General features: G+C 39.3%; 1 protein-coding gene across 1 annotated transcript; it reads left to right on the top strand.

Annotated features, from left to right (window-relative positions):
• The first annotated feature begins 7,516 nt into the window (after positions 1 to 7,516).
• Positions 7,517 to 9,349, top strand: LOC110711739 (cytochrome P450 94A2-like). The gene has a single exon (XM_021890157.1). The coding sequence runs from the start codon at positions 7,542 to 7,544 to the stop codon at positions 9,096 to 9,098; it is 1,557 nt and encodes a 518-aa protein (XP_021745849.1). The 5' UTR covers positions 7,517 to 7,541; the 3' UTR covers positions 9,099 to 9,349.
• Positions 9,350 to 16,262: the final 6,913 nt, after the last annotated feature.

Here is a 16,262-nt window from a genome sequence, read left to right as displayed (position 1 = left end):
CAAATAAAAGTGACGGCGACTGAGTAACTCCAAAGTTAACTCATAGTCACTCCTTCAAATTTGGTATGGAACCTAAAAAGTTTGAGTCGTCCGCCTGATTTATACAAACAAGGGCACTCGAACCCCTATTCCTACTGGATAACCTATTGAGTAAATAGCCAACAAACATTGGTAAATCAAGGGGTCTAGCCGGCCTACGCCGCCTGATACCTTTACTACTCAATCAAGATTGTGACGAAGACTAAGTAACTCCTATGTTAACTTAATAGTCACTCAAACTTAGTACTGAGCCTAAAAGGTACGAGTCGTCCACTTGTTTTTAATAAACAAAGGCTCTCAACCAATACTCTTGCTAGGTTAACAAATAACAAATTAGAGGCCAACATTGGCAATAAAGGGAAACAACCGGTACCCGCCGCTTGTTTTCCTACTTAAATTCCTTGGCTACTTGGTAATTCTATTTACTTGGTCAAATTGAATAAAGAGTTCGAATACCGATTGATTAAATGGCCGACTGATCATCTATCCTGGAAACAGACAACCAGTCGTCCAGGGGCATAGGCGGCATACTTACTATTTGTACCTGTCTTAACGTTCGGCCATACACAACAGTCTGTCTAGTGAGCAAATTTCAAATACTTAGACAAATTTGAACAAAAACAAAAAATTTGATTAAAATGAGCCGGCCATAAAAGACCAGCAGAATATTCAAAACCCCGGCCCCCTGGCCGGGTAATTACAAAGCAAACGGCACGCAGGCCGTGAAAAGAAAAAATATACTTAAAGCTTAAGAAGGGGGCAGTTCAGTATCAGCAGCAGCCGCCTGGTCAGCACTCTTCTTGCTGGACTCGCCCTTCGCTGCATCATCTTTTGATGCCTTTCCCCCAAGTGGCACAAGCGCCACAACAGGCTCTTCCTCCTCCAACGCAACGTCCATCGCCTCTTCTTCAGCAGCCGCCAGGATCTGTTGATTATATATTTCCGAACACTGGCGGTACGTTCTTTCCCATGAGGCAAAGTCGGCACTGGGGAACAGTCGTTCCCAGGTCATGCGTTGGATTTGGGCGGAGTCTTCCACCATCTCCCGGACGAGCTCTTGTTTTTCTTGCTCGGCCTTGTCCGAGAGCTCTTGGGTAAGACTCTTCTCCTGGTTCACCAGGCGTTCTTTTACGTTAGCCAAAGATTTCTCCATGGCTTCGTAAGAGTGCATTTTCTGGCGAAGGGGTTTCAGCTCGGCTTTAAATTTGGTGACGGTCCCCTCCAGCTCGTCAACCTTCTTTTGGGCCGCCTCTAGCTGAGCCCGAACAGCGGCGGTCGCCTGCGCCTGATAATAAAGAAGATCAATGGTCAGTACTTCATTTTGGGCAATTTGAAACATTGCTTTATCACAGCTGGAGGCGGCCATAGCCTTTGCGGCCTTTACCTCTTTGTTTTTCCGATCAATCGGCTTGCGAAGGCTGTTGACTCGGAGCAGGGCCTAAGTACAAAGAAAAACAGGCGTCAGTTTCCAATCATAAGGGTTAACAGGCGTCCTGGGACTTCAAAAGGGTATACCTCAGCTAGGATCCCCGAAATTCCATCGAGGTCAAGGGTGCCGGCACCCTTGACCGCCTCCCTGTCAGAGGGAGGAACTACTTTAACCATTGACTTGGCTACCTCAACCAAGTCAAGTCCCTGGGGGCCGGCTGCATTAAGCAAAAGGAAAAACAAGTTAGACCTAATCAAGAAGGAAGCAAGAGTGAGTTTTTACAAGCAAGTGTCCATACATCTAGGCGGCCCCGCCTGGGTTTTTGAAGAAGTGGCCGGCTGCTTCTCAGCCGCCACCGTTTTCCTGGAAGACCCAGGAGAGCTTGCAACAGTCGTTCTCCGGGCCTTGGGGTCCGGCTGTTGCGAGGAAGAAGCCCTTGGAGTGCCAGACTGAAAACAAAAAGAGTTAGTATATGCATAATACAACTTAAAGGGGAAGAGTTTTCAAAGCTTACCAAGGGTGCCTCCTTGCTGGGGGAGTCGGCGTACGACTGCTTCATTAGCGAAACCCGCAGCATGGCCGCCGCAGTCTTAGATGCTGTTATTTTACTCATGGCGTCGGCTGAAAGAAATAAACAGCAAAGTTAGTAAAAATCCCAAGTAAACAAGGCGTGAAAAAACAGAGTATTCGTCAGGCCGGCTACCTCTAGGGCACCGACTGCCGAGGCCACAGGCGGCCAAGAAGTACTCATCATAGAGCCACTTGAAGCTCGGGACGCAGTGTAGGGGTACTTGCTCTCGTACCCCTGAAGTAGAGTTCACCCTAGTCTCTACTTTGAAGAGTCCTTTGTCTAGGATCTCTCTTTTAGCCTTTGGGGGAACAGGCGGCATGCTGCGGCCGCCTGCAAGAAGAGGCGGATCCCTGTTCCACTTGTTAAAACGTTTGTTCAGCTCCGTGTCTGAACTCTCGATAATAAGGAAGGTGTTCCGCCAATCCTTCCATTTGTTTGCCTTACCTCTCGTCATGAGGTAACCCCTGTGGCTTGTTAGTTGATACCAGCCGGTACCTCCCGACTTAGGGGTCCGGCTGAGATAGTTCATGTGGGCGAAAGCCTCAAAACTTGGCTCCACCCCGTTCAGTTCGCACCCGGCCACATAGCCGAGTACGTTTACCCAAGAGTTGGGGGCTAACTGCCATAACCCCAGATTATACCCATCTAAAATCCGCTGAACAGCCGGATGTAATGGGAAGCGCAGACCAGCTTTGATGGCCGCCACATAGCAGCCAAAACAGCCGTCACCATAGCTGGTACCAGCCGGCCAGACGACAGTATCTTCTGGATCCGGCACAAACAGTAAATACTCCGGGCCCATTTTGTGGTTAGCAATAAAGCTCGCCACGTTGTCTCGCATGGTTGCGATCCGGCCCCGGGGCACCCTGCAGTAGTAGGGGGTGTTTTCCTCTCTGTAAGAGGCGGACGGCTCTGCCCAATTATCCCCCTTCTCCACTGCATGGGAACTTCTCGCCTCTTGTAGGCGGTTATGTTTTTCTTCTGAGTCAGAAGAACTATGGTCAGAAGAACTATGGTCAGAAGAGCTGGAATCGGACTCGTCCCCTGACGAGTCCGAAGAGGACGACGCCTCCCCTCTCCTAGAGGGGCCCGCCTCCTCTCCCTTAGAAGGAGCAGAAGGTAAATTAGACATGTCCACGGTTAGATGAGAAGGGAACACCTTGGTCCCTCTCTCAGAACTGTCAGCTTGACAGTCGCCTCGTTCCACATCTGGCGCCTGGTCAGATGTTTCGCTAAGGAGTACCCTTTGGGAGGAGCCGTCTGAGTTTGATATTCTAGCAGTCTTTTTTGTTCTGGCCATCACGTTCTGCATAGACACAGATTCAGTCGGACTTTGTATAAAGGGTAAAGATGGGTCCAGAAAAGGGCAGGCGGCACTCCTAGTCCTAGATTCAGCCGTCCCCGGTGACCGGCTGATCACTAACTTAGGGCGTGTCGTGTGCTTCCATGGTGCCATTTCAAAAAATAAAAAGAAAATTTAAAGTAGGAGAACTGAGTTACCTGAACGGATGACAGTTGATGAAGTCCTGAAAGTTCGGGTCAGTCGGCTTGTCAGAACAGGCGGTAGGCAGAAAAAGTCCGAAAATGTCAGAGCAAGTTCAGGGGTCCGAATGTTCTCGCAAAAATTCTCAAATGTGAAAATGACCGAAGTCAGCACTTCCTTTTATAGGCAAAATGAGAAGGCGAAGGGTCGCTTCCGAATTCAAATTTGGGCGGGAGAATCTCCCGGCCGTCTGCAAGGTGACACCTGTAACGGGCCGTCGCCTGTCACCGTGCGACACCTGTCACAGGCGACACGTGACCAGTCGCGTGCCACCTGTGAGGGGCAAATGATTAGGGGATTTTTATCCACCAAGCGCCGTTTGACAAGCGGACCACTTAAGACACGCCACGTGTCCACCCATGCCAAATGGGACAACCGGCCATCAAGGCCCATTTCAGTCTAGAAGCCCGATCGGCCCTAGGTTTACCTTAAACCTAGAGAGTTGCATGCTTCCCAAGGCTATAAATACTCGATTAATCCTCATTAATCAAGGGACCGAATAATTAACAGAACAGAGGAGAAACATTACGGAACACACTAATAACCGGCTGATCTCGCTAGCAAAGCAGATTACCTACATTAAATACTCTCACCTAGAGAGACCTTATTACTTTAATTTCTGTGTTAATTACTCCTTAATCAGGTACTAACTTGACCGTTGGAGGCGGAGCTCTCAGGAGTCTCCGTTATTTTGCAGGTACAGGCGTCCGGTTCCAGTCTCGGAATTGTAGCTCTCCCGCAGGACATCAGAAAACCCCAAAACAATACCCACATCCCACCAACCTCGTCGGATGGTCGCCGGCTCTCCCCGACCTTCGCTCCACCTTCGCCGGCTCTCCCCCGACCTCGCTGCACCTCCCCCGACCTCGCTCCACCTTCGCCGGCTCTCCCCCGACCTCACTCCACCTTCGCGGCTCTCTGATCCCCCGACCTCGCTACACCTCATCCGACCTCGCTCCACCTTCGTCGGCTCTCCCCCGACCTCAATCCATCCTCCCCCGACCTCGCTGGTCGCCGTCGGAATTCCAAACAACCAAATTCCAGAAAAAAAAAAAGTCAAAAAATTACCCTAAATGGTGGTGTTGTGGTGGTGGTTCTATGGAATCATCGTTTGTATTTTATTTTAACAAACAACGCCCTAAATTTTAAGGGTTTCATTCCATTCTCCTACGTACCCTTTCCCCATTCCATTCCGATTCCACTTTGCGAACCAAACGACCCCTTAAAGGTTTGACCATTTTAAAAAGCTACTTTTGGTGTTTTGGTAAATAGCTTATTAAAAGAGATTTTTGGGATCAATTAGCGTTTTTAGTATTAAATACATTGAAATAGCTAATAATAAACAGTTATTTACCAAACATTTTTACACAATCAGCTATTTATAACCAGCTAGTCAAATCATCTAATATAATCAGCTAGTCAAACCAATTAATATAATCAGCTATATCAACTAGCTAACAGCTAATAACCAAACAGGGTCATTGAATGAATTGGGAATCATAACCGACTTTTTGGGGGGTTTTGGCACGGCAAAAACTCAAGAAATTTGACACGCGTTGGCATTAAATTTAACTTTAGATTATGTTATCATGATACTAAAATACTTATTCAGTGATACCAATGAATGCAAAAATGTTTTGTTAGTATCGATATAATTTCTTGTTGGTATTTAGATGATACCATCTAAACACAATGTTATACCATCGCTGTGTTATTAGTGGCAGAGAATTCCTCGGTTAATGTGACTTTCTAGCTTTAATTAGTCCCTTTTTTTAAAATTAAGGAAACGGTATCCCTACAACCATTTTTTGAGTCTGCCCCAGCTTTGTCAATTAAGTGACAATTTTTGTAATTTAACACAAAAATAGAAGCTTTATCGATTACCTGGCAATATTTGTAATTTAACGCAACAACATAAAAACTTCAGCTCATATTTACGCTACATCAGCTAAAGTTTTCGCGGAGTCATATCGAAGTAAAGACACTGACATAATGTCTGTTCCCTAACTTTCTGCTCAATAATAAGAATACTTAACCACTATGCCACAACTTATTATATACAATTATTAAACATTATATTTCTTATAATCAACAACTCAAAAATACTTATAAGGAGGTGGGCCTTTGGCCCTTGCCCGCCCAAACAAAGATCACCACGACCACCACCATCTCTCTGTCAATCAACTTCTCGACCATCGCGAAAAGGCTCCATTTTCTACCACCATTGATTCTTCCATGAAAACCTCAAAATCGTAGACGGGGAGGAGAGAGGAAGAACAAACCACATCACCACCATTTTCACCACCTTAATCTGGCGGCTTCCGAATTTAAAGAAAACCATATGCAAAATGTATATTATTAAGGGAAATGGTTAACCCTTAAGGGTAATTTTTTTCGTGGAAAAGTGTAGAAAATTAAAGCTTCAAATATCTTCAACAATGGAGGAAGAGAGAAGTTGGTCTAAAGTTGAATATGTGGGTTCTAGTTATATTGATGAAGTTGTTGTTGCTTGGATGAATAGTTGGGTTATTGATAAAATTTCTCGGTCTTGCATATCCAAGTAATATCGTTTGTCATTGTTGCATGTATTCCAACTCAGCTTGACCAATTTACATAAACATCCCCAACTAAGGGTTTTTTTTTTCAATGAAATAGATTAACTTTTTATTTTCTCCCATTTTTTAGGAAGAAAACTATTATGCCTACGATTATTAAAAATATTTTTTTTAAAATCATCTAAATTCTTCAAAGGTACAAATCGAATTCTTAGATCTGTATGGACACATATACTTTTAATATATCAACTAGTTTTATTAATCTAACTCTTTTATAATTAAACAAAGATATTTAAGATTGAATGTGCATTCAGATGTACAAACCCCTCATTGTGCAATATTTGTGGAACATAATAGGTATTACCGCATTATAGGCTACGTAGTACATGACTCATGTTTGAAAATGTTTTGTTTGAGAAAGCATAGTTTTCCCTTTAGTAATCGTGACTTTAATTTAAGCTAGCTAGTTTATTTATTGGTATGGATGACTAGATGATTGATTGGATTCATTATTTTTCGCATGTAAATGAGATTAAAATTATTGTTTCAAAAAAAAAAAAGGATTAAAATTAAGTAATTTTTTCAACTTATCACAACTGTTGATTATTATAGCTTAGGTGGCATTTAATTACAAAGATAAATCGCCTATCATCTATAGCTATATCAAGCTAGAAAGGAAAGATACAACTATGTAAATCAAATAAAATAATTAAGCAAATCAATTGTGTAATCATAATCATGATTTTGATTTGCTACTTACTAGGATGAATTATCCTTGTCATTATTGTTAGCTATCTTGGATGATATCAGATATCTATCTCCTTTTACCAATCTTACGAATGTTACGGCTAAATAAGCTAATTTAGAGAATACTTTTTCTCATTTTTAGCTTTTTGCTTTGCATATCAACCCCCGCATCCCACCGAATTGGTAAAAGCAATTCATTTGAAACTATTCCTTAATTACATGTTTTGTTTTCATTGCGCAATTCTTTTTAAACACAAACAAGAAAACAATGTAAATGAGTAATAAATGTCTAAATGAGTGATAAATAGAGTTTGGACCATCAAGTGGTGCCTTGGTGCGTGGTGCCATGATGGTACCTAAAATTTATGAATCAAATCTCGTCTACAATTAATGTTCGTCTCTTAGCAGCTTTCTAAACAATTAAATCAAACAATAAAAGAAACGTACAAGGGTTTATCTCCACAATTTTTGACAAAACGTATACATAGTATGTTCAAGCTACTTTGAGGTGAGGTCGCTGCCAATCGTAACCTCATCTCAATTAATTAATTAATCAAAAGTCAAATTCCGTCTAAGCCAGGTTAGCAATTCAATTGATTATAAACTTATAAAAACATAACAGTTAGTTTCTTCATTCATTATTATCCAAATAATATAATGGAGCAAATCATGACTACCTTATTTTCCTTCTTTCCATATTTTACTCTCTTCTGTATCATTCTTCTTTCACTATATTTCACACTATACCACCTTACAAACACCAAAAAACAACCCCTTGGTTTCAAAAAATACCCCATCCTAGGCACCTTACCACAGTTCTTAGCGAACCGGCACCGCTTCCTCGATTGGACCTTCGAAATCCTTTCTGACCTCCCCACACACACCGCCGTCTTATACCGTCCTGGCAATGTGCAAGATGTCTACACCGCGTACCCTCCTAACGTCGAACATTTCCTCAAAACCCGTTTCGACAACTACCCTAAAGGCACTCGTTTCATCTCTTTACTCTATGACTTTCTCGGCACTGGCATCTTTAACTCCGACGATCATCTTTGGCGCCACCAACGTAAAACTGCCAGCTTTGAGTTCAACAAACGTTCCCTTAAGAACTTTGTTCTAGATAGTGTAAGGCTTGAAATTACAACACGGCTTATTCCTATTTTTAAAGAAGCATCCGGTTCAGACCGGATTTTGGATTTACAAAATATTCTCGAGCGGTTCTCTTTTGATAATGTTTGTAAGTTGGCCTTCGATTTTGACCCGGGTTGCTTGGCGGGTGACGGGTCGGGCGAGTCCGAATTTATGCGGGCTTTTGAGGATGCCGCTATGATCAGTGCCGCACGTTTCTTGTACATGCTTCCTTTTATATGGAGAGTTAAGAGATTTTTTAATGTAGGATCGGAGAAGAGGTTAAGGGAGTCAATCAAGACCGTACATGGGTTTGCGGATAAGATCATACGGGCGAGGTTAGAAGAAATACCAAGAGAAAATATTAGTAATAATAATAGCGATGTGAATTCACAAGATTTGTTGTCACGTTTTATATCTGCAGGTGAAAAACAAGATTGCAATTTTCTGAGAGATGTTGTAATAAGTTTTATTCTAGCTGGGAGGGATTCAACGTCCTCGGTATTAAGTTGGTTTTTTTGGTTGTTATCCAAGAATCCCGATGTTTTGACAAAGATTCGGTCCGAGGTTGGGGAGGTTCGGAATAGAGCTGGTAAACAAGTCGGGGATACGTATGATTTTAATGATCTAAGAGAAATGAACTATTTACATGCAGCATTATCTGAGACTTTACGATTATACCCACCAGTACCTGTAAATACTAGATCATGTTTAGAAGATGACATGTTTCCTGATGGCACAGAGATTAAGAAGGGTTCGCTTGTCACGTATTGCACTTATAGTATGGGGAGAATGGAGAGCATTTGGGGCAACGATTGCTTAATGTTTCGACCCGAAAGATGGATAGACGAAAACGGTTCTTATAAGTCGGAGAACCTGTATAAGTATCCTGTTTTTCATGCGGGTCCAAGGATTTGTTTAGGGAAGGAGATGGCGTATCTACAAATGAAGTCGATAGTAGCTTGTGTTGTGGAGCAATTTGATGTGGATATGGTACAAAAAGAGACATCTCCTCAATATGTCATGTCTTTAACTCTAAGGATGAAAAATGGTCTTCCTGTCAAATTAAAGGCAAGACAATTTTAATACTGCAAATGTAATACGGATTATATCGAATAATGATTACAAGATTTATCTACATGCATGTTACGTTTACAATACGAAAAATGATTAAGCTCAGTTATCAATTAATCTGTACTTTATTAAAGTTTATGAAGGCTTAAAAAAATACTTCAGTTATCAATGAAGTCGATAGTAGCTTGTACTTTATACGTTTTTAAAAAATGTTGACTTTAATCAAAGCTGGGACTCGTCGTGGTCGAAGTTAAATTATAACATCCATATTTGGTCTTCAAATCACCCTATTAATTAAAAAAAAAAATGAAGGAAAATTTGTCAGAAAAAACCTTTTAGAAGCATTATTTTGCGAAAAAAGAAACCTTTTAAAAGCTTTTTGGGTAAAAAAAACTACCACGCTCATTTTTTTTTTGTGAGAGGAAACCTATTTCCTTAATCACCCTCTAATTAACTTAATTAAACTCTAATTTTTCTTATTTCTTCTAATTAACCTCTAACCCACCAAAATTATTAAATAATTAGATTTTTTATATATAAAAAAAAATAAAATGGGAAAACCACCGCCCCTCCCCTTCCTCCTCCTTCCTCCTCCCTTTCCCTCTCCCATGGCAGCAACTCCCCTCCCTCATCGGACCCGCTGCCCAGATCCCCCCACCCCCGGCGACCTCCTCCACCGCCGAACGACCCTCCCTTTCCCCCTTATCATCGCGGCGACAACCATCTCCTTGATTTTGAAAAACCCTGGAAAATCGATTTTGGGGTTTATAATTTTGTGCATCTTGCTTGTAATTGATGCTTGTTTAGGCTTTGATTTTGTATGTATGTGATGCTAAGGTGATTTAGAAGCAAATTACAATTGTTTTGGACTTGATTTGAGCATGTTTAAGTAGATTAGAACCAAAAAATTGAAGGGTGGTGGTGGTTGCCAACGCGGATAAGGGGGAAAGGGAGGGTCAACCAACGGTGAAGGTAGGTCGCCGGAGGTGGGGGGGTTTGGGTGGCAGGTCCGCTGGGTGAGGGGGTTACTGCCAGGGGAGGGGGAAAGGGAGGAAGAAGGGGAAGGGGTGGTTGGTTGGTTGTAGGGGTGGTGGTTTTTTGATATATAAATTAAATCTAATTATTTAGTAATTGGGTGGGTTAGAGGTTAATTAGAGGGTGATTAAGGAAATAGGTTTTCTCTCGCAAAAAAAATGAATGTGGTGGTTTTTTTAACCAAAAGCTTTTAAAAGGTTTTTTTTTCGCAAAATGGTGCTTTTAAAAGGTTTTTTCTGACAAATTTTCCAAAAATAAATAAATAAATAAATTATATACACCCGGGTGTAAGATGCATCCAAAGGGTCAACCCTCCACTCCAAAAGAATTAAAATTTGAAAGAAGAGAAGAAAGAGGAAGGAACAAGGGAAAAATCGGGAGAAGGGAGAGGGAAATTGAAAGGGAGGTGGTTATTGGGACCCACCATGACGTCATTTAGGGAGGTTAGGGTAAAGTGGTGGTAGTTTTTAGTGTTTTTAATAAAACTAGGTGGTAAAATACAATATAAAAACCTTGAGGTGATATTGTACAAAATGACAACAATAGATGGTGGTATTTTTCAAATTTTCCTTATTTTTTTAACTAAATTAAATATATAATAAATGGATATTATTTTAAAGAACTTTTTGAAACGAATTTTATGATGGAAATAAAACCGAGTTATACGATATTTATTAAAAGTTATGATTAATTTTGTATATATGAAATATTAAAAGTATAGTGATAATAAAATTCTATACAACAATTTTATCGTAAAAAAATCTAGCCAAGAATCGCTTACTTAGCATCATATATGTCACAATAATACATATTTATCGTCTATGTGGCGCGACACTTGGCGAAAAACTGGAATGCCAAGTGTCGCTGTCTCGTAACCTGGCTGCGAGACCGGCTTTATTTATTAGTGATATATGATATGATATTAGATTTAATTTATGTAAAAAAAAATTAATAGAGAATTAAAAAAAAACAATTTAAGTTCAATAAAAATAATTTCAAATCAATAATAACATAGATATTCACAAACTAAACTACAAAAAGTACACTATTATTTAATTAAATAAGCGATATGACATCGTATGTCTAAATATCCTACATTATCAAAAGGGATTGTAAGACCTTATTTAACATTCAAGTAAAAAAATTTATACTGAAATTTTATCAAGGGCATCGTCCGGGCCAAAACAAGTATATATATAAAGAGGAGTTTTTTCCCGAGTTTTTAGAGAGTCACGTAGGAATTAAAAAATTTAACGCGCCATGTAGGATTATAAATTTTAATTATAGCCAATTAAATAAGAGATTTGTAATTTCTTTTAGAATTAATTAATTCAAATGCCACATAAGTAAAATTGGCGAATGAAGTTTTAAAGTTTAAATTAATTAAATATAAAATATTATCTTTTGAGATTATGAATTTTACCAAAAATATAAAACAAACAAATTTTATCACATAAATACCAAAAAATTTTGTTTTAAAAAATACAAACAAACCATGGATCGTACAGGCTTTATCTAGTAATAATAATAACACTATATAATTTCGTCTCCTTATGAATATATTCAATTATTCATTCATCCACCCGGCCTATACTATTGGCCTGGCCATTACTTTAAGGGTATGCTCGCTTGGCACTAGATTTTGAGTAACTTTTTGGTACTTAATAAAAAAAAATTGAGAGCTCAGCAATGTAGAGGTTGGGGTATCTTTTAGTGGTAGAAGTAGCTTTTATCAAAAGCTAAAATATTAACTTTTTTTTTTTTTTTTTGAAGGAAGCTAAAAAATAACTTTGGATACTTAAAAGTAACTATTGATGATTTAATCTATACTTTATTACATATATTTCATATTATTTACAATAAAGCAAGGGATATTATTTGTGAGACATAAAAAATTCCTTTGTTGCAAATTAGTATATGTAACTACTTACCAAACACCTATACTATAATTATCTAATTTTACGGCTAACAACTTATTAATTACTAATAATTACTTGCGCAGTTAATAACTACCTTCAAATTAAAGTTAAATTTTACCTAACACACCCTAATAACTTTCATTTTTTTTCACTGTGTTTATTTGATACTTCGTACATACTCCAACCATGTATTTTCTTTGTTACCTCTTCGGATTCTTTAATTTGGTAACACCTTAATTTATGAGGTCAAAGATACGAGTGTTTAAATATTTTCTCTACCAACAGCTTTTAAGGTGGCTAATTCGCTGTAATTAATTCACTTTTTTAAAAATTATATACTTGTATAACTTTAACAAGATTAGAATAGATGAAACTTAGAGCTTATAACTTATTATAAATAACAGCATTATATTATTCGATCATATACTTCATGGTAAATCGATCTAAAACAAAATGCAAGCTTACATTTTAATTACTCCATACAACTTTCTGTAATTTCCAACAAAAGCAACACTTACCTAATTGCCTATCTTATAATTCTTATTGCTATACAAATACAATAGAAAAGAAAATAACTAAATCAAGCTAAAAAGGTTAGACAAATTTATAACAACTATATATGTGTAGATTAAATCAAATACAAGTACAATAATTAAGCAGATTAATTATTATCTGATCATAATCACAATTTTGCTACTTATTAGGATGAATTATCCTTATCATTATTGTTGACTGTCTTGGATGATATTTATCTTCATTATTTACCTATTTTACGGTATTAACGGCGAAGTGAAGCTAAATTATAGAGAATACTTTTTTCTCATTTTTAGCTTTGTGCTTTGCATATCTAGCCTTGCATCCACACATATTGGTACTCCGTAGAAGCAATTCAATCTAAGATATTTCTCAATTACAAATTTACAACACTACACCTTACACCATATATAAATTCCAAAGCTATTTTATATGATGAATAGTGACTAAAATTTAAAATTGAATCTCGTCTACATTAATGTATGTTTTTGTGCGGCTTTTTTAACATGGACAACAAAAACAATGTACAAGTGAGGGTTTAATTATCTATATCAGTGTTCATAATTAATTAATCAAACACGAATTGAATTCCATCTCCGTTAGTCGGACTTTTAATTTAAAAAAAAACAAACAACAAAATTATTTTGTAGCCTTCTATACAAAAGAAAAAGAAACAAACAACAAAAGCAACACACAAGTAATTATCACCACCATTTTCAAATTTAGTTGATTATTATAAACTTATAGACCTCCATTATTTCCCAAAAATCAAACAACGGAGCAAATCATCACCACCTTATCTTCTTTCTTCCCATGTTTTACTCTCTACTCTATCATTTTTTTTTCCCTCTATTTCACCCTCTACCACCTTCCAAACACCAAGAAACAACCACTTGGCTACAAAACATACCCCTTTATAGGCACCTTACCATAGTTCCTAGCAAACCGGCACCGCTTCCACAATCGGAGCATTGAAATCCTTTCTCCCCTCCCCACACACACCTCTGTCTTATTCCGCCCTGGCAACGTGTGAAAGGATTAATGAATGTGCTAGCTAGTTTGCGATTAACGACAATTAACAATAACGAAGACAGAAAAACAAGTAATAAACGAGACAAGGAGAATTTACCGTGGAAAACCCAAGAACTGGGAGAGAAACCCACCAATCCACTATGGAGTAATAATTTGATGAACAACAATGTAGATTACAAGCTTTCAATCACCATGAAAGGTCCCACCCCAAACTCACCCTCTCAAACACTCAAACCCTAAGTGTTTTGGGTTTTACATTGAGGCTCTCTCTCTCTCTACATATTTCCCTTCATCCTATTACTCTCTAACAATGACAAAACATGAGTATATATATAGTGCAAGAAGATCAATGGATGAGGTTACATCCCGAGCGAAATAAAAGAAATTGCATCGCAGGAACAGAGGCAACCGGTTCGACCTAACCTACCATGAGTTCGGTCGAACCTCCAAGAGGTTCGGTCGAACTCTCGAGTCAGTAGCAAAACTTGATTTCCTTCAAATGGTTCGACCGAAATTTTCAACAGTTCGGTCGAACTTCCGTACTGCGCGGACATCTCTTCGTAAATCGGCCATAACTCCCTCAATTCTTGACCAAATCGAGCTTATGACCAGACGAGCTATCACCTCCAACTTGAATCATCTCAATATCATTCCTATATCTTGAGATATGCTCATTTGAAGTCAGCTCCTACTTTTCGTTGTTGCTTTGCACCAAGCAAACAATCCATAGCTTAACACCAAAGCTATGCACCCCTTTAGCATTCTTGAACCGTTCTCCACACTTCTCAAACCCAACAACGTGAAAGATGTCTTCACCGCCTACCCTCTTAACGTGAATACCCAAGATATGATTAATTATTGAGTGTGTATTCGTTGTTATTACATTTTCATTACTCCACACAACTTTCTGTGATTTCCAACTAAAGGATAAAGCAACACTTTCCTAATCGGCTATCTTGTAGTAATTCTTATTGCTATGCAATAGAAAAGAAAATAACTAAATCAAGCTAAAAAGGAAAGATAAAATTTAAAACAACTATGCGTAAATTAATCAAATACAAGTAAATTAATTAAGCGACTCTGCAGGAATGCTCTAAAATTGCAGATATTATCAGTACTTATGAAAGAGCGTCTGGTCAGAAAGTTAATCTTAGTAAGACGGAGGCTACTTTTAGCAAACGTGTGAATGTTGAGAGAAGAAAGGAAATCGTTAATACTCTTGGGGTACGAGAGGTTGATAGGCATGAAAAATATTTGGGACTCCCGACTATAATTGGAAGATCAAAGAAAGCAGCATTCACGTGCCTCAAAGAGCGAATTTGGAAGATATTACGAGGGTGGAAGGAGAAATTGATGTCTAGGGTGGGAAAAGAGGTATTAATTAAGGCGGTGGCCCAAGCTATTCCGACCTATATGATGAGCATATTTCGTATTCCAGATGGGCTCATTAATGAGATACACTCTACTTTTGCGAGATTTTGGTGGGGTTCAAGAGGATCGGAGAGGAAAATGCATTGGCATAAATGGGAATCCTTATGCTTACCCAAGTCTATGGGGGGATTAGGATTCCGGGATCTAAAGTGTTTCAATCAAGCATTGCTTGCGAAACAAGCTTGGAGGTTATGTAATGATACCAATTCCCTGCTGTCCAAGGTTCTAAAAGCACGATACTTTAATATTCTGATTTTATTGATGCTTCACGTGGTTTTGATCCTGGCTATAGTTGGAGGAGCATATGGGGAGCAAAGTCTATGCTGCTTGATGGTCTGATGTGGCGTGGGGGTAATGGGTCTGTAATAAAGGTATGGGAGGACGCTTGGATTGAAGGGAAAGGGTCTCACTTTGTTCCTACTTTGTCAGCTAATAGCAACTTGGAGATGCGAGTGAATGAGCTTATTGATTTTGAGAGGGGCTGCTGGAATATTGAACTAATATCTTCCACATTTATTGAGAGTGACAAAAGGGCGATTCTTGACATTCCCCTCTCAAACATTTGGCCTTGTGACATACATTTTTGGTGGCCTACTTCTGATGGGTTATATACGGTGCGGTCAGGGTATTGGTTGGCCAGACTTGGGCATATGAGAACTTAGGAATTGTATTTCGGTGCTAGTGAGAGTGACTTTTGGAAGCTTGTTTGGCAATTGGATGGACCACCAAAATTAAGTCATTTCATCTGGAGGGCTTGTAAAGGGAGCTTGGGGGTGATGGATGTATTCCAAACACGCCATATGCGTGAAAGTGGGGCGTGTGCGATATGTGGAGCTAGAAGTGAAACAATTGTGAATGCTTTATTTGATTGCAAATACGCTAGGCGGATTTTGGGACATAGCAGCTTTCAGAGCATGATTAGAGATGCCCTAAGTACCTCATTTGTTGAAAGGTTTAGATGGATGGCTGGGAAATTGGACAAAGAGCAGCTTGGAATTTTTGCATCTCTTGGCTGGGCAGCGCGGTGCTGTAGAAACAAGGCCATTTTTGAGGGTCTGCAGGAAATGGATGAGTAGGTGTGGCGTCTGGTTTTGCAAAGCTTAATGAAGATTATAGAGCTTATAATAAGAAGGTGAGTGTAATCTCTGTGGTGCAAACAGTCACGTCTTATGCTAGGTGGTCCCCTCCCCCTGCTTCTTGTGTTAAAGTCAATGTTGATGCTCGA

The sequence above is a fragment of the Chenopodium quinoa genome, unplaced genomic scaffold (genome assembly GCF_001683475.1).
Source record: "Chenopodium quinoa cultivar QQ74 unplaced genomic scaffold, ASM168347v1, whole genome shotgun sequence".
NCBI lineage: Eukaryota > Viridiplantae > Streptophyta > Magnoliopsida > Caryophyllales > Amaranthaceae > Chenopodium > Chenopodium quinoa.
The sequence above is the reverse complement of the archived record's forward strand: the minus strand, read 5'-3'. Positions and strand labels throughout refer to the sequence as shown.

Coding starts and splice junctions, on each gene's coding strand:
- LOC110711739 (XM_021890157.1), top strand. CDS start 7,542: ATGGAGCAAATCATGACTACCTTATTTTCCTTCTTTCCATATTTTACT.